The sequence below is a fragment of the Pan paniscus genome, chromosome 8 (genome assembly GCF_029289425.2).
Source record: "Pan paniscus chromosome 8, NHGRI_mPanPan1-v2.0_pri, whole genome shotgun sequence".
In the NCBI taxonomy this organism is placed as follows: Eukaryota; Metazoa; Chordata; class Mammalia; order Primates; family Hominidae; genus Pan; species Pan paniscus.
This window is the reverse complement of record NC_073257.2, coordinates 26,025,678-26,049,034: the sequence shown is the minus strand read 5'-3', so window position 1 is coordinate 26,049,034 and position 23,357 is coordinate 26,025,678. Positions and strand designations below refer to the sequence as shown.

The 23,357-nt window shown below is 45.7% G+C and overlaps 1 protein-coding gene across 15 annotated transcripts in view; it reads left to right on the top strand.

The window, feature by feature from the left end:
• The first annotated feature begins 661 nt into the window (after positions 1 to 661).
• Positions 662 to 23,357, top strand: part of BEND7 (BEN domain containing 7) — a 94,013-nt gene continuing 71,317 nt past the window's right edge. For 7 of the 15 annotated variants that reach the window (XM_055092421.2, XM_055092424.2, XM_034929982.3 and 4 more), the window contains exons 1-2: positions 838 to 1,185; positions 3,426 to 3,509. In XM_055092421.2, the coding sequence (XP_054948396.1) occupies positions 1,125 to 1,185; positions 3,426 to 3,509 (145 nt within the window). In that variant the 5' untranslated portion in view covers positions 838 to 1,124. Of the gene's footprint in view, positions 1,186 to 3,425; positions 3,510 to 4,159; positions 4,271 to 23,357 lie in introns of those variants that run through there. The other 8 variants (XM_055092422.2, XM_034929985.3, XM_034929980.3 and 5 more) reach the window with 4 other exon arrangements.

Sequence of the window (23,357 nt, the reverse complement as noted above, 5' to 3'; positions counted from 1 at the left end):
GTGTTTGGGTCCATGATTCCGACACATGACGTGGAGAAGCATAGTCCCCTGCACCCGCCTTGACCATGGCCTCCTGAGAGTCCCCAGGGCCACCAAGCCCCCCATTCCAAGTGCTCTCCTTGAATGTGACTCGGCTCTTTCCACAATCCGCCCAGCCTGGGTTAGGGAATGGGAGCTCTCTACTATATTCTTCTCCACAATATTCTAAAACCTCCTCTCTGTCCTTGTAGAGAGAGCGCAAATGGGTAAGTTTTTTCCCCCTAAAACTTGCTTAAAATCAGCGCGTCGGGCCCCGGGGCGCCCGGGATGTGAGGGCGGGGAGGTGGTTGTCGGGGCGGTCCGCGCCCCCACGGCGAGGTGCACGGAGGAGCTCGGCCCAGCAAGCGGCGGAGGGAGGCCAGCGAGCGGGGTCTGCGAGCGGAGGCCCGGGCGGCGGCGTCGTCCCCGGGGGCAGGCAGGCCGGCCGGGCCCGGGCCAGGGCGCTGCGCCGCGGCCTCCGCGCCTCCTCGGGGCGCCGCGCGGCCAGGCCGGCGGCGGCCCCCGGGGATGGCGGCGGCCGGGCTCCGCCAGCAGGTGGCCCTGGGGTCCCAGCGGCACCGCCCCCTCCGCCGGCGCCCCTCCTCCCGCGGGGGCGGTCAGCGCCCCGGCCGGCTCTGCACCCGCCGCCGCCCTCCCCGCAGCCCGCCCGCCGCGTCTTCGGGGCCGCCGCCGCCGCCGCCGCCGCGACCGCAGGCTGAGCCCAGGCGGGCCGGCCGCCCCGAGCCGCCCCCCGCCGCCGCCGCCGCCGCCGCGCCCCCGCCCGGCCCGCTCCCAACGGAAAGTTGGGCTGCGGCGGGCGGCGTCTGGAACCCGCGGGCCGGCATGAGCGGGGGCCGCGGGGGCGCCTAGGGCACCGGGAGGCGGCGCCGCGCGGGGGCAACTTCGCCCGGGAGCCCACGCCGCCGGGCCCCGCGCCTGCAGCCCCGAGCGGGCTCGCGGTGGTTCCTCCCGTCCCGCGGCCTCCCCCCGCCGACTCCAGGCGCGGACCTTGGTCCCGGCGGCTCCGCGGCGGTGACACGAGCCCGCGCCGCCGCTGCCGCCGCTGCCGCCGCCTCCTCAGCCCCCGCCGCCGCCTTCCCCGCACCATGGAGTTCTCCGAGAGGAAAAGAAGCAGGAAATCCCAGAGCTTCAAACTGGTGAGCCGAGGTAAGCGGCCGCCGGGGCGGCGGGGGCAGGCAGCGGGCGCCGCGCCCTCGGCCGCCCGCGGGGGTCCACGGTGGGGGGCGCGCCCTCCCGGAGCCCCCGGTCCTTCCCGTTCCCCCGGTGCCTCCGCCGGGCTGGCAGGCAGGGCCGCGGCCGCACACGCCGGGCGGCGGGGAAAGTTGTGCGGGGGGAGCCGGGGTGTTATTTAACGTAAACAAGTCGGAGGGCAGCTCAGGAAATTAGCAAACAATGACACCGGGGGGCCCGAGCCCTCCTCGGGGCGCCTCCGGGGCAGGGCTGGGGCGGCCGCGGACCTGCCTGGCCATCAGGCCGAGCGTGGACCCTCGGACCTGAGATTTGCTGTTTTTGTTTTCTGGGGTCTTCCCCCTTCCCCCCGCCAAGAGAAGGAGGAAAAAGGATGACCGTTGTTGGTCTTTTTAAGAAGGAGAAAGAAGCTCACGCCGTGTCCAAGCCCAAGGCGGAATTGTTGACATCCAACATCTCTAGCTAGCTGATTTGGGTTGGAAAGGTGTTTTAGACTAGATCATATAGCAGTCAGATAAGTATCCTTTAAAAAAAAGAAAAAAGAAAAGAAAGAAAAGAAATCCATCTAGTTCCTGACGAATTAACAGGTGTACACCACACTCTAGGGTTTGTATTTTGTCAGGGAGGGGAAAGTGGAATACAGTCTTGTCTGTGTTCAGTTACTTGTTAAGAGTCTTTATCTTCCTGATTTGACTTTTTTAAAAAAAAAATAACTCAAGAGCCATCGTGAAAATATATCTCAAAATGCATTGTCATCTTTAATTAGGGGCAGGTGACTTTTTTCATTGTAATGTCACAAGTCCTCATATTGAGTTTAGACCCGCTCTGTTTAAATGTCGTCTTTTAATCAAGTTGAGGTCAAAGCCAAACCCCAACCTGTCCACTTTTCCTCTGTCGTTTTCTCTAGCATTGGCATCAGGGTAGAAACTCCAACAACCTGCAGAAGTCACGTGTAAACTGACGAAAATTAGTGAAAAAATCGTGGACAATTGCAAGTAATCGAATTTTTCAAACTGAGCTAAGCTAGCTAAGATGTGGATTTGGTTCATCTGAAAATGCTTTGATTATAGGCATTTTGAAGATCCATTCTTATCTGCCTCCCCTAATTTAGTTTGGATACTGTTTAATGAAAGAGGCCTGAAATAGTTTCACGCATTCAAAATACTTGGCTCTTCCCACTTTCTGAGTAAATTTTTTTTCCACATCCGTGTTGATTACTCAGTTACTTGGACTTTTAAAAGTCTCTGTCTGGGTGATTGCCCTGTTGGTGCTATCTGATTCATTCAGGAATGTAAGCTGCTTTCTTATTGATGACCTCAGAGAACTTAACTGCTTTATCTTAAAAGTGAGAGTAGTTTTGTTGACTTTGTCCTGTGAGGTCTAAGGCCAGAGAAAGGGGACTAGGTGTTAAGGAGGAACCTCTATTTTCATGCCTTAGTGACCCTGCTTTTCAAAAATAGAAGCAAAAATGCAGTAGCCTCCATAGAGAAGCTTGTAAAATATTGTATTTTAAACTTTGACTGACATAGCAAGTTTTTCCTTTTTCCTTTTTTCTTTTTCTTTTAATTATAGGTCTGATTCTTCTCTTTCTCTGCAGGTGCAGTTTTAGAAAATAAACTTGCATATTAAATAAAGTGCAGTAGCTGAATGCGAAAGAGTCACTTGTGTGAAAGATGAAAATCTTGCTTTCTTATCCAAATCATACTACATTTGAAATAACAAATCAGTATTTTTCATGTGTGCTTGCCTTTAAGCTGCTTAAAGGCTGAGATTTTCTGGGTAAACTGAGAAAACTAAAGTGCTGGCTAACTTTAAAGCATACTGTTGATATGCTGGTGAAAATGGGTTGTGAAGAGAAATTTGGAAACCTCCCCTGCTCTATGATTGGGCAAACATACTTGCCACCTCAAAGAAAAAAAGCCTAAAAATTGGCATCTGTGGGTACAATTTACCGTGAAAATGGTGTGATCAAGCTGTCTTCTAAAGCCAAAGTAATCTTTCAAGTTTGCGTACTCCAGAATAAGCAAAGTTTTAGGAATTATTCTTGACTACTAATTATGTGATTATTTCAGTTCTCAAAAAGTTTATTTATAAATTATAGAGTATACATACTAAATAGAATGAGATTCTAGACTTGACTGCTTATTCCTATCTTGAGGTCCTTAGGATTCTAATTTTTGGTTGTTTTCTCATGCCAGATTATCACCATGAGGTGTATAAGATCCCAGAATTCAGCAACGATGTTAATGGGGAGGCCAAAGAGACACAGCCCATTTTTTTAGGTAGGTTCCTATGTCAATTAATATCTCAGCAAAACATCGTGACCATTTGCAATTAGGGGGAAAAAAGGAAATTGTTCAGGAACGGGAAATGTCTGCCATTGCTTAATGTATGACATTCTTTTCAAGACCTTTTATTTTACAGATTGCCAATATATCCCTTATTAACATTGCTAAAAGTTGTAATTTCAGACATAAATGTTTATTAGTGTCTACACACAGTGCTAATTATCACTCACTCACAGAGCCAGATGCTGACTGTGCAGTTCTGTGGCTCTGCGCTCACCCCATTTACATTGCATATTCGCTGGCATGCTTCACTGGCAATAGTTTGTGTAATTGGGGTATTACATCTTTGACATCTGGATAACAGAAATTCAATTTCCAGGAAGCTGCTATTTGTTTGGTTTTGCTTCTGCCTTGGGTGGGATAGAGGATTAATGTGCTGTCTTATTATAATGTCCCTTCACCTCTGTGGCCCAGTTGCTAATCCTGCCATGACAAAATTAAATTAAATCTACAGTCAAAAAGCATAAGGAAAATAAAAGTTTGACTGTCTGCCTAACCAGCTCTTGATAGTGCTAGTTATCATCAAGCAGCTCCTCATTTTCCTGACTTTGTGCTCCTTTCACACCAGCATTTTGGAACAGGGGGAACAGCGTGCTTTCCTCTTACCATCCTTGTTCCCAGCTCACGTCAGGGACGAGCAGAGCTAAAACGGCATTTCTGAGACTTTCCAGCAAGTGTAGCTGCATGATGGATGGGTAGGTAGCCACAAACATTGCCACCTTTCCCATGTGCAGTGTTGGTGCAAATACTGTGCAGGAAAGACTTTGGATGTGCAGTTTTTTATTTGCACACCATCAGCCAAAAATGAAACCATGTAGGATTTTGCCTCTAAGAGTGAAGTACCCATAAGGTCAGGGTGGAGAGTAGATGGTGGCGTTTGGCCTCAACCTTGTCCATCTTGGACCTCTGCAATCCCAGGTAGCAGGGTGAGGGCCCAGCACTGCACAGCAAGGAAGCAGACATGAGAGAGGTCAGAGCGAGAACAATTACAAGCAAAGCCACAATTACCCCATCAAGGGGGACTTCAGGTAGCAGGACTGCTGCTCAGACCCAGTGTGGGTCAGCCTTCAAACGAAGCTCTCACCAGGATCTCTCTGGTTTTGCTTTGAGGGATAGAAAGGGTGGGTCGGGATGCATTGGGAAGAAGTCAAATATTAATATATACTTTAAGAGGAAAAATAGGAGGGAAATGTCTGCATTTCTTACATGAGCGATCATTGATAGCACATAGATCTTTCTGCTGAGAGAAAGAATATCACTGGGGCCAGCACTGCTCCCAGTACCTGTTTACTGTTAAGAGTGCTAGGAGCCAAAAGGTTAATAATCAAGTGAAATGCTGTGGCCCAGAAAGAGAATATTCTTGGATTCTAGTCTTTCCAGTCCCCTAAACTTGGTCAGTTGGAATTCTTTTTTTTTTTTTTTTTTTTTTTTTTTTTTTTTGAGACGGAGGTTCACTCTTGTTATCCAGGCTGGAGTGCAATGGCATGATCTCGGCTCACTGCAACCCCTGCCTCCCAGGTTCAGGCGATTCTCCTGCCTCAGACTCCGGAGTAGCTGGGATTACAAGCACCTGCCACCACGCTTGGCTAATTTTTTGTATTTTTAATAGAGACAGAGTTTTACCATGTTGGCCAGGCTGGTCTCGAACTCCTGACCTCAGGTGATCCACCTGCCTCAGCCTCCCAAAGTGCTGGGATTATAGGCGTGAGCCACCATGCCTGGCTGGTCAGCTGGAATTTTGTATTATCAAAGTACCACTCTATATAGCCATTCGAAATAACGAATTTACCCTTTAGTAGAAAATTTACTTTCACCATACAAATGAAACATCATGTCCTTGATTTAGTTCTCCAGCAAGGCAGGCTTTCCCGCACTTTCTGCTGTGTACTACTAGAAAAGTGGTAAGGTCACTACGAAGGAAGTGAATTGTAAGGATAAGAGAGGGGAAGCTGAAGAGCAACAGGATGCTAGTGCCCAGGATTCAGTAAGCTGGAAACTCCCAGAGATGATAGACGTTGTTGCTTTTCTTCTTCCTAGTCCAAGTTGAGGAAGATGCAAGAATTCCAATGAAAGACCAGGCTTGAGATAGATACGCTTTCAAAGTGGTTCCTCCAGAAGGCCTTCAACATCAAGACACAAAAGATTGAACAGCCTGGGAGTGTGCTGTGGGTTATTTTCAATCTTTTGCTCATTCTTGGGTCATCATGTAGTTGGTTCCCAAATAACATTTTTATTTTGTGATCTCTAGGTCAGTTAAGAAAAAATAACAGAAATTGTCACAGAAACATGATTTCTGGAGCAATTGAGAATAGTTACTGATGGCATCTGAGAGTAGGAATTTTTTGTTGACAGTGTTATAGTTTATAGTTTTATAGTTACACTTTTCAAAACATAAAGATTTCAATTATGTTTATTTTATAAATTGCTGAAGCCTGTCCATAAAGATGTAGAATTATATGGGAAGCTTATGACATCCAAGGGGGTTTGGTACCAAAATACTAGAACTCTTTCCCCTGTAACAAAGTACTGACACACTGTCCCAGGGATGGTCTATAGGATTTTCTACATTCAAACATATGTGTTCCCTTTAATACTATCTGCATCTATAAGATCAAAGTTTATGTTCTAGGTGAAAAAGAGTCTTCTAGAACGTGGCAGAGGTTCCCACATCAAGTCTACTTCTCTGGAACATTTTTAGGCTGTTAACGAACGTAGTGTATCTCACATGGTAGGGTAGCTCAGTAGTGTAAATGGCTTGGCCTCGTGCTTTAGGAATTACTCACATATTTTTAATTGGATAATAGGGTCAGAAGAAGTTACTTTACCCTGTGGACATTGACTTTCTCAAGCTGGCTGTGATGGGACTACAATGAAGATTTAAGCACTGTTTGAAGGGAAACAGTTCTCTTAAATCAGTTCAGCCAGTGTCTTTATAGAAGATACTCTGAACTCAGCACTTTTCTGGAATGGGAGTGGGGTCAGAGATAGTCACAGAAATGGATAGGACAGGGACCTTGTTCTTGGATTCAGATCCAGCTGGGGAGGAGACAGGACAAATTCAGGAAACGGAGCAGTATTCAGCAATCATAAGAGCTACAGTTGTTTGAGCACTTAACTGTGTGCGAGGCAGCACACTGAGCACTTTACATGAAAGACCTGATTTGCTCTTTGCCGCATGTCTGTACGAGTTACCGTCATCCCCATTTTGTAGATGAGCCTAGAGATGTCGAGGTGACCTGCCCAAGGTCTCTCAAGTAGGAAGTGCCACAGGTGGGGTTCCAGTGCAGGTCTGCCTGAACTTTGAACACTCCACTTAACCGCCTGTCTGTGAACGGTAATTAAATGACAAATGTGAATGATCAGGGCAACAGCAAATGCAGAGTTGGAAGGGGTAGAGGGGAGGGCTCTGCAAAGCAGAGATGTTGAACTACAGGAAAGATTCGCTCCTGTATTTCTCCTCCCTGGAGAAGATTCCAGGTGGGAAGGGTGAGGGAGCCGCCAATAGGCATCATTATAGCTCGACCATGAGTGTTGCACTTATGGTTTAGAAAGTGCTTTCACATCTGTCTTCTCGGGATTTTTACCATATACCTGTGGGGTAGTCAGGGCAGATATAATGATTCCTATAATGATGGGAACCGAAGCTCAGTTACCTGACCTCACGAATAGCAGAGGCCGGAGTAAACCCAGGCCTCCTCTCAAAAGATCTTTCCCCTCTGCCCTGTGGAGCCAGGCAAAGCCAAGGCTCATGGAGGAGGCCTTAGCTGCTAGCAGGGCACTTTTAGAAGGATTTTAATGAGACAATTAATTTATTATTCATAGCAGTAATGCAAATATAAAATGAAGTCTCTTTTCACACATTGGATTTTGGGTTAGATTTATCATAGTATGTACATTGGAAACATGTTTATCTGTCAGGTGTTCAGTCTCATTCATTTATTCATTCAACAGAAATTCATTGCGCTCCATTTACATCCATGCCAAGCCCTGTTCTAGTTATTCTTTTTAATATTCAGTTCAGTTATTCAGCTTTCCGTAGATGAAGCACACAGTGTGGCAGCCATGCCAGCTGAGCAGGGTCGACATCTCTGAAACTCTGAAGTCTCTTTTCAGTGGCTTTCTTGATGACAGCTGCACCCACTAGAGTCCCCAGAATCCCCCTGAAGAGGACACACTGGAACAATCCCTGTGCACTTTTACAAGTTACAGAGTTGTCTCCCAGCCACGGCATCGTTCTCCTCCCTGGAGGGCTCGGCAGGTCCGTCTGTAGAATGGAGGAGGTCTTCACCTGGAGTCAGGTGGCCTGGGCCCCACCCTGGTTCTTGGTTGGTTTCAAGAGGCTTGGGAGCTGAGCCCCCACTTCCAAGAGGAAGAAGGGTCTAGTGTGTCACCATACCTGGGGCAGGAGTTGCAACCTCAGAGGAAATGAAGGGCCAAGGGGGAAAAGTGGAACCCCAAAATCCCAGTATGTGGAAGCAAGTGCTTCCCCTCTGTTCCTTCCCACAAAAGCTCCACCTTCAGCACCCTGGCCCCACTGTGTCCTTGTGTCCCTGTGCTCTTTCTTGTAAGTCCTCTCCTTTTTTGGTGGTGGAATGAATGGGACAGATGACCAGGAGTGTCTCTTGGGGTTAGGTACGTGGCCAGTAATAGTGTTATTTACCCAGAGCTTGCTGTGTGCCAGCACTATGTAAAGGACTTTGTAAATGTTATCCCGTTAATTGTCCCAAGAAACGTGTTGTTTTTCCCTCTTTATGGATGAAGAATTTGAGGAGTTCACAGAGTTACTCAGTGCCAGAGCCAGGATGCAAGCCAGGGTCTGCCTGTCTCCAAAGCAAGCCCTTAACCACATGGCAGGCTTTGTTCAAACGTGCTCCCAAGCGGAACCCCCAGTATGTCCAGCAGATCAAAGGGGAGCCGAGCTGCTTGAAAAAAGGTCGAGGAGACCCAGAGAGCCTGACGTGCGTTTCACATTCCTCTGTGGGCCTCTGCAGAATGTTAGGGCGCCCCCAGTCACTGTTTTAAAACTCCTGGTCTGGACAGTTCCCAAGGCTTCATACAGCACCTGATTTGTCTGATTATACTCTAGGACCGAAAAATGGCTTCAAAAACAATTGCAAGCAAAGTCAAAGTTTGGAGAGCCTCTTGAGGGAACTTAAATACCGATGGCTTCTTTCAATTTATGTGCACATAAACATATGTTTCGGTAGCTGTGGATGCAGAACTTGGTCGTTCTCACGTATGACTTGTTGCCTAAAGTCTGGGAGGCATTTGTAGTTAGGCCATCCGGGCACTCCATCTCTCATTTAGTTTCTATTGCAGCTACACTGTGAGGTTGGTGTTGGGTTGGCCTCATGTTTTACAAATGGGAACCTCAACTCAGGGATGAAAGTGATTTGCCCAAGGCTACATGGTCATTAGTAGCTGACCACACCTTCCAGTGGGGTCTCCTGACATCCACTTCTGAGTTCTTCACCTTGTCAGAGTTGCCACAACTCCTTGCTCCAATCTGCCCACGTGGGCTGATCTCAGTACGTAACTTCTCACCCTCTCTCCTGCTTAGAGACTTCAGCTGCCTTGTCATGGGTTCCAGAATCAAGGCAGAGCCCTTCACTGAGTGTTTAGTATGCGCGGTCTGACCCGACCACGTCTGCATCTCCCTGTCCACAGCTTTCATGTAACCGCCTTCCCTTGAGCCAACCGGCTTCCTAAACCAGGACTTCCAGGTGCAGAGGAGGCACCACAGGGAGGGGGAATGGGGTGGGCAGGAGCTACTGCCTGGGAAAGCCCCTCCTGCTGGGAAGAAAGGAGCTAGGGCTTGTTTACTGCCTCCCGTGTGTGCTGGGCACTTCCGAACTTTATCTCATTTAACACTAAGACCAGCTCTGAGAAGGTATTGTCATTTCTACTTTTATATGAGAAAAATGGGCCTTTAGAATTGTTAATGTACGTAAGGTCATAGAACTAGGAGACAAGAGCCTGGATCTGGAATTTGGACATGGCCTGACCACGATCTTTCCACTGTACCATGCTGCCTTGGAGGAGCGAGGCCCCGCTCTCCTCTCTCTTTCAGTTCGCTGTCTGTTTCTAAACCGCCCTTCCAGCCTTCTCTTGCTCTTCACCCTCACTGAAAACATGTGCTGTGTCAAACTGATCACATCATTCCCTCCTAAAGCACCTTCCCATTCTCACCTCTGCCATTTCACTGCGGCTCCTTCTCCATCCTAGCCTCCTACCATTCCTTACCCCATTTCCAAACTCCTTCTAGTAAAATCCTGTCTCTCCTATCGGTTTTTAAAGCTCAATTCAAATATTACCTTGGCCTGTAAGCCTTCTCAGTTTACATAGCGTAGCAGAGAGAAGTTGGATTTAGAGTCAGAAAACCTTGCTTTGAATCTCAGGCTCCAGTTCTAACACCTTGGATAACACTCTTGAGGGGTTTTCCTCATCTTCTGTAATAGAAGAACAACGTTGGCCCTCCTGACGCACATGCGAAATCCTGTATGGTAAAACGCTTTTTCAAACTGGAAAACACTGTATTTCTGTTTTTATTACCCCATTCTCTCTCCTTCTCCCAGATTTAGGAGTTATCTTTTCTTTTTTTTTTTTCTTTCTTTTTTTTGAGACGGAGTCTCGCTCTGTTGCCCAGGCTGGAGTGCAGTGGTGCCATCTCGGCTCACTGCAAGCTCCACCTCCCAGGTTCACGCCATTCTCCTGCCTCAGCCTCCCGAGTAGCTGGGACTACAGGCGCCCGCCACCACACCCGGCTAATTTTTTTGTATTTTTTTTAGTAGAGACGGGGTTTCACCATGTTAGCCAGGATGGTCTCGATCTCCTGACCTCGTGATCCACCTGCCTCGGCCTCCCAAAGTGCTGGGATTACAGGCGTGAGCCACCGTGCCCAGCCTAGGAGTTATCTATTCTTCCGATCACTTGGGCACTAAGTAATAACATTACTCTTTTCTGGCACTTACCATGTGATGCCTAATATTTACTTATTTTTGTGTGTGGCTTTATTGTGCTCAAGTCACCCTGCAGATCCTCCCCCGAAACTTAACAGCTGCCACATTGAAATGTGGTTGTTTATTTTCAGGACTCTCCTAATCGCTCCTAATGTAAATTGTCAGATCCTAGAGGGCAAGTGTGACCTGAGTTCATTCTGGATCCTTTGAGAACCTAGCACAATGCTGTATCCGTAATAGGTACTCTGCTGATAGGTCCTCAGATATGTGATTTAAATGCATGAATATATTGGACACTGTCGTTAGGACTCTGAAGATTTATTGTAAAGTATACTGCTATATTGAGATTTTAGAGACATTTAGTGAGCCAAACTAAAAGATGCCTCATTTAACTTTAAGATTCTGTAACATACTAGAGTAGAAATTTGGGATTTCTGATGTTGATTTGTGAGATACAACTTCTTTTTTCAAATCCAGAAGACACCGAAAAGGAGAACTCACATATGAAAGCCAGTGACATGTTGGAAACCAAAATTGGAAAATCACATTTGTTCTGCTTGTTCCTTATTCTGCTCTAACACAGGTACAGCTTTAGAAAGGTGCTTAAGATAGCGCTGGCCCGTCTGTAAACTGATGTTGACATTGTTGACTTCTCAGATTTCACATGAAGCAAGCTTTTCTACCTTAATTTAAGGACATAAAGCCATGTATTAAAGATCACACCAACAAACCTTAGTGCCTGTCGGGTTTCTGAGGGAGTTGGGCCCCCGCACACAGCCACCGAAGTTGTACCTGCCCAAGGGGGCCCTGTGAGGGGCCAGTGGGGCTGACATGCAGCCTGCAGCCTGCTCGCCACGGCCCGCATGGGGGCAGCAGCTGTCCTGGGGAAAAGCCACCTCTTTCTGTTTCTCAGGAAGGCTCATTGTGGTTCAGCAACTGCCCTATAAATGGAAAGTGTGATATATTGTGGTCTTTACTTTTCTTACACTGGTCATGACCAAATCATTGAAAAAAAATAATAAATTCATGAAGGATAGAATCTAAGGAAACGTGTTGACAATTCAGCCTCCCTGTGATTTTGTTTTCTGAGGAAAATCATATGGCCATCTATACGGTGAAATAAGGATTTTGAACCAGTGTGTTTTGCATCTCAAAGTTAAAAATAGACCTGGGATGTTGGCGTGGGAAGTCTGTTATCCTTATAAGTAGCAGATTATCGGAGAGAAAGTGACCTGGACAGCAGTGCCTCAGCAGTAGCAGGGGAGCGGGGCTGGCGAAGGGCAGAAACCTGAACCTGCAGCCATTGCGATCCACACGGTGCCTTTCGGCTCCTGAGAGTATCGTGTGCAACTTGGGCTGCCCCTCTGCCTGAAATTCTTTTCCATTTTTCAGAGACAGGCTCTCGCTCTGTTGCCCTGGCTCGAGTGCAGTGGTGTGATCATAGCTTACTAAAGCTTCCAACTCCTGGGCTCAAGGTACTCAGCCTCCCAAGTAGCTGGGACTTCAGGCATGCACCGCCATGCCCAGCTAATTTTTTTATTTTTTGTAGAGACAGCGTCTCCCTCTGTTGCCCCAGCTGGTCTTGAACTCCTGGCCTCAAGCAATCCTCCAGCCTTGGCCTCCCACAGTGCTGGGATTATAGATGTGATGCTTGAAATTCTTTATCATCTAAGTGTACCCAAACTCCCTAGCATGACAGCTGAGACCCTGCACGAACTGCCTCCGTCTACTTCTTCGAGCTGATTCCTGACACTCCTCTCTTGCCTCCATGTGCAGCAGCCATACCAGACCACTTTTCATTCCTGCAGCGGCTCTCCTTCCTTATGTTTTAGGCTGTGCACTTCCTCACCTCATTGACATGCTTACCACTCTTCTGCAAAAAAAAAAAAAATTCTACAAAAAAATACAAAAATTAGCCAGGTGTCATGCTGCATAGTCCCAACTACTCAGGAGGCTGAGGTGGGAGGATCAGTTGAGCCCGGTGGGTGGGAGTTGCAGCGAGCTGAGATAGCACCATTGCACTCCAGCCTGGGCAACAAGTGAGATCCTGTCTCAAAAAAAAAAAAAAGCCACCAGAAAACCCTAATAGGGCAACAAATGCTTGCTTAATTTATTTGTTCTGCTTGCTTCTTAAAGAATATAACCAGATATTCCAAACGACACTTATTTTTTGTATGGTCACAAAAATCTTCAATGGACACTGAGAAATACAGTCTTTTACTTAAACACTTACATATAATGGTCTTTGGCACTGGAAATCCAAAAGCCTCCTTTGGTATCAACTCTTCAAAGCCTGTATGTATCCTGCTATCATCTAGCCTGATCTCTTTGCATTTTTGTTTGCAGAACAGTGTCTGGCACATTCTAGGAAATATCATAAGTATTTGTTAAATAATTTTTTTTTCCTTTGAGTTAGAGTCTCGCTGTGTCACCCAAGCTGGAGTGCAGTGGCGCGATTTTGGTTCACTGCATCCTTCACCACCAGGTTCAAGCGATTCTCCTGCGTCAGCCTCCCGAGTAGCTGGGACTATAGGCACGTGCCACCACGCCTGGCTAGTTTTTGTATTTTTAATGGAGACGGGGTTTCACCATGTTGGCCAGGCAGGTCTTGAACTCCTGACTTCAAGCGATCTGCCTGCCTTGGCCTCCCAAACTGCTGGAATTACCAGCGTGAGCCACCACGCCCAGCCTGTTTTCTATTTTAATAGGTAGCAGTCTCCCTCCTTTAAAGTCTAACTCTGAAATAGGATGCACTCCTGTGCCCCTGTGTGTCACCAGCCTCCGCGCCACCCCGGGCCTCGCAGACTCACATGGCACAAGGGACAGCACCCCTGGAATCTTGCAACACCAGGGCCCTGGCATGTGCTCTGCCGGCCTCTTTGCCTAGAGTGACCTCGACTACCTTTGCCTCCGTGATCTTTTGTTTATCCTTCCAGTCTCAGTTTGAATTCCTTCAGGGCAAGACTCTGAGTGTCCAATGCTGTATTCCTACTGTAGTATTCCTTGGCGCAGAGTAGACTCTTAATAACTATTCTTGAATAAATGAATGAGTTCCATGTTAAACCGTGTTAAAAGGTAATGTGCCTCCAGTTATCAGTAGATCAGAGTGAGACGATTGATTGAGATGAGGCCGTTTCCTTGTGCAGGATTGTCCCATGCGGCGCATGAGGTCTTCATCCCACTCTCCACATGTTGGCAGCGTAAACGTACACCATTGTTGACAGCACCCCATCTACACATTGTGTCCGTCAAATGCACTCTCTATGAATGTAAGCTACAGCATGGTCCTTAGCAGGCCAGGGTTGTGGGATCAGTCATCCTGAAGGCAATTTGACTTTAAACAGGAAAAAAACTATTCCATTGCCATCAACTGAACACACCACCCTCGTCCATTGTCTCACAGATGCCAGGATGAAGGGGGAGCGGATGAGAGGCTGTGCTGAACATTTCGGCCGCATGACCATAGTTAGGAGAGAGAGGTCAAAGGGCACATTCCACTGGGTGTCAGGTTACTGTGCCTCATTTCTCTACAAAGGATAGCTTATTGCATGCATATTTCATAATATGTTTTCAAATCATTACAAAGTTGAGAGACATTTTCTTTCAGTATTCCATACAACCAATATCCTTGTAAATAAGAATCCATAAAATTGTTTTCTTAGTATTGCATGTTTTTCAAACATGCAGAAATATACTGTTATTCAGATTCCAAGGGGTTTACAATGTTTTTTACTTGAAATCAAATTTTATATCTGAAAGGTTAATGGAGAAAACTAATTATACTGCTATCTGGTAACCAAATGTGTGATGAGACATTTGTCTCTGTAATTAACAGCAAGGAACTTTTATAGTTCCATAAAATCGAATGCTACATAGAGTATTCTGTGAGCATTTGTTTGGCCGAGGTGTCCAAAACAGAGATGTTTATGGATGATATAAACTTGAGCTGAAATGTAATGCAGGTGTCTGTGTCTCTCGCAGCATTTCTCATTGTTGAAATGGAAGCCAAAAGATTAATACCTTTACATTGTCATGATAAAATAAGTGATGTGTTCTTGGAACAGTGGAACGCTACATAAGTTACTCAGTGATTCCAAGAATTTATTCTGTTCCAGGAATAATATCCTTAACAATTTATTTTTACAGAAAAAGTTGATGCAATAGAATAGACTATGAAGTTGCTTGCATGGTGAATGGAATTATATATCAAGTATGACTTTACACCTACATAGGAAATGTAAAGAACCCCACAGAAGCGCAAGGTTCAGGTACCTCTTAAAAGTAAAAAGTCAGGAGATGCAAAAGTTAAGGTTCCTCTGTTGCATTAACTCATTCTCATTGCACATAGATAATTTTTTCAATTACTAGCAAGACTTTAATGGGTACCTTAATATGCACAGCATGCAATGTGCCTGAGGAGTTGCTGCAGGAATATTAGCTTTAGCATTTCTCTACAAGTTCAGTGTTCCTCTTCTTAACTGTCCGCTGGGAGGGAGAGCCTGGTGCCGGCACGCGGTAGAGCAGGGTGGCCCACGTCCGACCCAACTTCCCTGGTTTACTTGATCATTCTGGACAGGCAGCTTTGTCTTCCCATTTGTCGAGGCAGGGGCAACTGAATTTCCCACACGTCATCTGCAATGAACTGGGAAGAAGATGGAGATGAGACATGTCCCTCGGGGAAGGCTTTCATGGGAAGATGTGGCCGAATTTAGGCACCAAATGGCTTCTGCTTGCCACCCCGCTGCACGCTCTGCAGAAAGAAGGAGAACTGCACGGATGCCTCCGATGTGGGTTTATCTCTTGCACATCAGTGGTGGTGTTTTTCCGTCAGCTTTCCTCAACCATATCTTCTCGTCATATCTGTTATTAGAATTGACGTTAATATATTCCTATTGTAGATATTTATTGAAGCCACTAGGCCAGGCTGGGAGGTTGTAGAACCCACTAGATTGTGATAAGAGAAATTAAGGATTCTGTGGGAACATGGGACAGGAGCCCTCCCAGGCCTGGGGAATTAAGGAATACGGCCCTTGAGAAAATGAACTTGAAACTGAGACCTGAAGGGCCAATGTGGTGTTGGGGCTGAGGACACAGAAGGGGCGGCATGTGGGGACCAGCTTCTGAGACACAGGAAAAGGCCTTTGGCAGGGCCAGGGCTGCACAGACAGTCGCTTCTTGGATTCCGATTGAATTGTCTTGAATAGAGTCCCGGGCACTTTTATTTTTTAAAAGTTGCCCCAGTGGTTCTCATGTGCAGCCAGACCCAAGAGCCAGACGCCACCATAGAATAGGAGAAATGTGGCAGGAGCCAGGGCTGGAGCAACAGCAAGGAGGCCCAGCCTCTCGGGGAGCTGCAGCTGCATCCTGGGGATACTGGCACTCCATGGAGGTCCGCAGTGTAATTCGATTTGCATTTTTGAAAGATCACTCTAGCTTCAGGGTGGAGTAGAATGGGAGGGGAGCAATCCTGAAGGCTTGTGGCAGTAGCCCCATGGAGTGATACCAAGAATGGGGTGGTGGTGGGGAGAAGCAGTCGAATTCTAAAGTAATTTAGAAGTTACAAGAAGCAGGACTTGGTGACGAATCAGCTGTGGGAGGGAGGGGAGGAGGAATAACTCCTAGGTTTTTGGCTCAGACAGCTGAGTTGGCCCATGTACTAAGGCTAGGGGATGGTCATGATAAAATAACATTTTTAGACATGATGTTAAGGTTGCTTTTGAGATGTCCAAGTGAGGCTATCTGGTAAGCAATTGGATGTCTGGCTCTGGAGCCCTGAGGTGGAATCTGGGCTGGAGTCCTCTTGTGCAGGTAGTCAGTGGAGCCAGGAGAGAGGACGGTGAATCCAGGAAGAGCATGGAGGACGAGAAGACTGCCTAGGCCAGCGTCCTAAAACTGTGGACACTGAAGGCAATGTTTTGCACACCAGTGGTTGTGACCTGTAAGTAGGTCATGATATCAATTTAGTGGATTGTCACTGACACTACAACAGTAACAATAGCAATAAGAAGAAGAAGAAAGAAATAGAGTAGAATAGAAAACATCAAAGTACACTGTGTGCAGGAAAGACAAATTCCTCACACTGTTGTTAAGAGTTGTGTGCATGGTATACATATCTGTATGTGCGTTCTAGGTCATCATGAAAAATGTATTTTTTGCTGTGAACCATGGTCAGAAAAGCTTGGAAGACACTGATTTAAGTTACTGTTGCCTTAGCCCCAGAGATTTCCCACAAGACTCACTCAGGGAAGGCTGCCATTCTCCAGGTCCCTTGGGGCCCAAATTATCCAAATCCCTTGAGATCCTTGGAAGAAAAAGCCATTGTGAATGTGATCTGTTTGTCATCATTATTAATAATATGTACATTGAAAATGAAATTGTGCAATAACATGTGTGTTTAACTCAGAATATTTAAAAAATTTAAATGACTGAAGAAATATAATCCAGACGGTACTTAATGATGTTCATACTTAACTGATCCATGAGGTAGATGTGGAATTAACATCTCAGGAAGGAGGGGAGATTTGCATTTCTGTGTCAAGACTCTCTTAGAAGTTTTCTGTACAGGAGAGCAGAGGATCAGCATTTCAACTTATATTGAAAAGGGCGTCTCTTTGCAAATAGTAAATTGTGAACATTTTCTTGTTGAATGAAGGCAAGACTTGTGTTACTGTAGGAATTCAGAAGCAGCTCTTAATCTACAATCTTGTTCTATTTTTCCTAGGTGTATTGTCAGCCTTTGGAGACTTTTGCTGTGTGTTTCATAGAATCGTGAACATAGACTTTTATTTCGCTTTTCTGAAGTTTTCATCTTTGGCTTTGGTAGAACTAACAGGCTTCACATGGACCAAGTTTCCAGTTTGTTTTTTTCTAAGAGACAGGATCTCGCTATGTTGTCCAGGCTGGAGTGCAGAGGCTGTTAACAGGCATGGTTGTAGCATACTGCAGCCTTAAACTTCTGGGCTCAAGTGATCCTCCTGCCTCAGCCTCCCAAGTACAGATTTCCAATTTAAAAGGAAATAGCCTCATTCTTCTTAATTTGGAGCAGTGCAACTAAGTCAGAATCTGTAAAGATGGTTGGTCCAGTGATTTCCTTGTTTCCACCCTGTGTGCTAACATTCCTAGGTAGTTAAGGTACCAGCTAGTTCACACGGCACCCACGTCTTGTTGTGACAGCTCCCTGGACACCGGCTTGATAGTCTCATGAATGGAGTCCTTCCTGCCATTCAGCTAGTTCCTTGAGCAGCTTAGTAGAGCAGTGTAGCACAGGGACCCGGAAGCCTGATGCATCCAATGCAGATCTCTCACCTCACAGTCTCTGCATCTCCTGGGTAAAATGTATATGCCAGTGCTCGAACCTCTTAGCTTGGTGTCAGGATTCAATGTAGGCAGGGTGCTTACCAGAGGCCTGGTACATACTAAGTGCTCTGTAAGTGGTATTCATAGCTTTAACACTCTTTCCCTTAAATACATCCAAATTCCTTTTAAGGATACATGACTTGTAATGAGTTTCAAGAGAAAGTGGCCTTAGCATGTATTCCAGGGATTACAAAACATGCCACACCCCAGCATCTCCCTGCTTGACTTTTCTTGCTGCCGTCTAGCTGCTGCTGAGTCAGTCGTTCCTGCCCAATTTCACTGTGATGTTTTCAGGTCCACAGCTACATCTACCAGTTGCCTTATACCCAGCTTGAGAATACCACAAAGAAGAGTTTGTAAATAATTCTTCTAGATCATTTTTCCTTCAAAACAGTCATATATATTCATTTTGAAACCATTTTTTAAACAATTTATAAAGCCAAAAACAAAATAAAAAGTAAAAGATCTCAGCTGGTCTGAAGTTAGTGAGTTACCTCAATTGATTGTTCACAGTGAGTTGTAGGTCAAACTCCTTCTACTGTTTCCCCTTCTCACTAATACACTTGACTAGTTATTTGGGGTTTTGGGATTGTTGTTTTTTTTGAGACGGAGTCTCACTCTGTTGCCCAGGCTGGAGTGCAGTGGCGGGATCTCAGCTCACAGCAACCTCCGCCTTCTGGGTTCAAGCGATTCTCCTGCCTCAGCTTCCTGAGTAGCTGGGATTACAGGTGCCTACCATCACACCCAGCTAATTTTCGTATTTTTTAAGTAGGGATGGGGTTTCACCATGTTGGCCAGGCTGGCCTTGAACACCTGACCTTAAGTGATCCGTCCACCTCAGCCTTCCAAAGTGCTGGGATTATAGGCGTGAGCCACTGTGCCCGGCCCTTGACTAGTTTTTTTTTTTTTTTAATCGAATCACACTCTCCAGTGATAACCACTATTACCAATAGAGGTGTGTGTGAAATGTGTGTGTGTGTCACAGAAAAAGAAAATAGAATTATGCTATATAACATGTTGCAACTTTTTTCACTTAACCTAGTCTTTATTTATTTCATCCATATTGACTGCCTATTTGGAACCAGGCAGATTTAGCCCCTAGTTATCCTGTAGTGAATGAGATGATCATGATCTCCTTTCTTGAAGCTAATAATTTGTCTTTCACATACTTCCAAATGACTCTAGAAGGGTCTATTTCACTCTTTATAGATGTGAAATGATATAATTTCGTTCTACTGCTGTACCATAATTCATTTATCTAATGTTCTGTTGATAAATGTTTACATTGTTCCCAATATTTCCCTTGTAAAATGATGCTGTAGTGAATATTCATAGGTAGTTGTTGGAATATTTCTGTAGCGTAAATTTTGGTAAGTGGAATTCCCATATTCTGCGCCAAAAAGGTTTTGCCAAATTACATCCCTACCAACAGCCTATGAGAGTTACTGTGACCCTCAACTATCACCAAAAATGGGCTTTTTGAATCTATAATTACATAGAAAGGAAAAGAATTTTATGTTAATTTTCATTACATTAATAATTAGGGAGATAAGATACTTAAAATATTTATTGATCTTTTTTTCTTCTTGTGAATTACATGTTCATGTCCTTTGCCCATTTTTCCATCATTAGTATTCATCATCATCTTTATTGATTTATAAGACCTTTTCCATGCATTTCAGATTTAACTCTTTGACTTGATTATTCTTGAATATTACTTGAAGTGGTGGTTTCAGACCTAGTTGCTTAATGTTAGATGCAGTTACTCATCAGGGAACACTGGACAGCCATGCTATATTGATTATAAAATAAAACTTTGCTTTCCACAATGTAAGAACATTTGGAGGAGAAATAAGTAGACAAAAATCTTTGAATTCACTGAGTAGTTCTAACTGTGTCCTATCGCTCTTACAAAAAGCTTCATTGATCTCCTGTCGCTTTGAGGATGAAGTCAAAGTGTCAGGGTCCTTTTGTTTTTGACTTTGCCCCATTCATTGCCTTAACTCCAGCTAAGTTCGCTGATTCGCCATTGCCCACTTCACTTCTCTCTGCCCTCAAGCTTTGTTCAGTGCCGTTCTCTTTTCTCCTCCCCAAAGTGCGCATGGAAATGCTGGTGTTGTTTATTGACCACCTCCAGTCTTGCCATCTTTCTGAGGCGTAGTCCTCCCAGGGTAAAGTGATCTCTTTTTCTCTCTGTAATTCCTGAAACACTTGTCACATGATTTCTAAGGCATTGATCATGCGTTCCCTTAGTTTTGTCTGTTCAGTCACGGACACCGTAACTGTGCTCCTGGGAAGTGTAGCTGGCAACGCTGAAGAGCCTGACTCACAGGCACCAGCCCTTGCCTCTGGGATGGACCAGCCCACCCACCCCGGCCTTGCTTTTCAGCTGGCAAACATGTAACTGTGGGTGCCCAGTGCTGGGGCCCAGGGTCCGTAGGAAGCTGCACATCTTGGTGGATAGAAGATTGTTTTAAAATTAAATGCAAAAACAAAGAGAGTATAGGACAGTACTTGCATTCAGTTTTTAAGAGAAAACATAAGGACATCTAAGAAAATTGTTTGTTCCTTATTCCCCTCCTAGGACTCTGTCCCCAAACTTCTCATAGATACTTACCCTCCTTTGGCTTTCTGTGTTCTTTGAGGGAAAAGTTTGAGAAGCCATGTGATAGCTCATTTTGCACAGCTGTTTCTTGCTTCATTTCCTGGTATTTCTTTGCTCTTTTTGACCCTAACTGCCCATCTCAAGCCCTTTGTGCCTTTTTGGCTTTCAGTACCTGTTTTCCCACTAGGATCCTTGGCGTTCCTTCTTGGTACCTGTCCTGGCTTCACATCTTCAGCCATGATTACAAAGTGCCCCTGTCCCCTGGCTGGGGTTGACCGCCGTGCCGCTTAGGCCTGCCCGTCGATCAGAAGAGTGCCATTATACTCTTAGAGCTGTGTACACACTCTTTTGTCTCCTGTGCTAGGCTGTAAACTCCTGAAGGGAAGAGACTGTGTATTACATTTCTTTTTTTTTTTTAGGTCACATTGTGTCTCATAATTTAGTAGTAGTACAGTAAATATTTATTAAGTGGATAAGTGAACCTGCTAGTATCTCAACAGATTTAAAAGGGTCTTATCTATCCTTTAAATGTAAATGCCATGTATACATTGGGCTGCTTAATTATTTTCTATCTGTAGTTCTCAGCTGAACAGGACCCTCAAGCACGTGGAGATATATTTGTGTCTAGATACTCCTTTTCATGGTATTTGATTCATGCAATTAAATGATTCTATGGCCACTTTTTGGTCTTTCCTTTTCCGTGGCATTCAGCCTATGCAGTGTGGAGCCCTTGGAGTTCTTGAGCATCTTCCAAGGGCGGCTTCAGGAATCGGGTTCTGGCGCAGTCTCCTCAGCAGAGCTTTGCTCTTCTTTATTTATTGGGGTTCCACTTTAGATTGCACTTGGGAAAAAAAGGACTTGTTTGGAAAACCACCGCCCTGTTCCATAGACTGATGCTTTTCACACCTTTTTTTGCTGAGTTCGACTCCCAGTCTTGTGTGTCCCTCATAAACATGGCTGTTGTCCCTGCAGGCTGCCAGCTGGGACCTTGATGGCATCTGCATGTTAATGGGGTCTGGAAAGAGGTGCCAGCCTCAGGTCCTCAAAGCACAGGGTCCGTTTCAGATTCCTCTTCTTTCAGCTCACTTGTGGAGGTTGTGCGGAGAGCTGCCCGCAAGCCTGAAGGCCCTGGCTCCGTGCTCCCACCCGTCTCCCATTTGACAGGCCGCCCATCAGTCTATCCACAGCATGGCTCCATGCCAACCTCTATGAGTTCTTAAGAGGAAATATTTTGGACCATATAGTATAATCCTGGTTATCTTATTATTTCTCACTGATAAACTCTTTCTCTTTAACATGCCATTACCTGCCCCCTAAAAAATGCAAGGAGTTTTAAAGCATTTTTCTTTCAAATATGTTCACAGTGTTGTGCAACCACCTCCAGAGCTTTTTCATCACCACAAACAGAGATGCATTCTCATTGTCACCTCTCCTGCAGATGCTTCTGCACTGCTTCTGGTATTTACAAACTGGAAAGTCCAGCTCTTTAAGACCATCTGTGGCCTCACCTTCAGGCTGGAAGCTGCATTTTCAGTTGATTGTTTTTCTTTTTGATAAAGAACAATGTCCTACCCATAATACTGCGTAGTATATTTAGAGATAATTAAGTCACTCAGTGGCCATTTATTAGTGAAAGAACCCAGCCCCCCTTTCATCTTTCCTTGTTCCTTTAATCTGTTCAATTGGCTTTTTCATTATCTCCTCAAGTTTCTCAATGGCCTCTTCAACATAGGACAAAACGGGACATGATAGTGTAATACTGAGTGTAGCGGTAGGATTGGACCCCATTTCTTTCAGACGCCCTCTGTCCATTCTGCTCAGGTAAGTCACCGAACGTGACATCCCTGAGTGATGGGTTTGAGACTGGCGCGGGGAGAGAGAGTCAGTCAGTTCTGATCACGAGGATAGTTGCCTTGGGTTGGGAATTCCGGAGGGATAGGTTTGACTCACTTTACCAGCTTAGAATTATATGAAGTCATATCTTTTTAAATATCTACTAATAAATGAATGTTTTGAGTTCTTTACATGCTAGATTAGTAGAAGATCTAATATCTCTCTATAAGATGTCCTCCACCCCCCAAATTATCCATGACTCTCAGGGGCTTACTCAGTCCAGAGGGGCCAGCCTACTCGTGGATAAAACCGAAATATGGCTTCATGCTCAACCTCATGCACCCAGTAGCTGCGTTTCCCATTGCCTGCTTTTATCCAGATTTTCTTCATCGAAACTAGACTCCGTATCTCCACCCCCTTGCACGCATCTTTTTCCAGTTCTCCTACTGGTGTTTATATCTATTCAGTGACCCAAGCTGGAAACCTTGGGGTTTTCATGGATTCTTCCCGCCTCCACCCCCTGCAAATCCAGCTAATCCCAAGCCCATTTGATTAAACTTCTTCAGTGTCTCTCTCTCTCTCCATCTCTCTCCATTTCCATCCTGAAAATCCTGGTTGACTGACGTTGCCATTCACAGAGCCTTCCGTGATAACATTCTAGCCAGATTCCTCTATGCCATACCGGTTTCACCATAATTTTGCCAGAATTGTTTTTGTGTAGGATATATCTGATTATTTACTATCCTTATATGAAAAGAGACCTGAATCTTAAGTTACCCAGTGATAACCCATTGGCTCCAGTGTACAATTCTTCTGCCTTCACCCTGCATGTGGTGCCCTAGCAGGGTGGCCTCACTACGCGCTCCAGCTCCATTGCCTGCCTCATCTCCTATGAATCTTAAACTCCTGGCTCGCAGAACTGCTGCTTGGGAAGAGGGATGCAAGGTAATACACCTCTGTGAGCTTCTTCCAGGGGTTAAAAGAGCAGTGTTTCAGGGAGCAAGAGGAAAGCCAAGTCTCCTCTGCAGC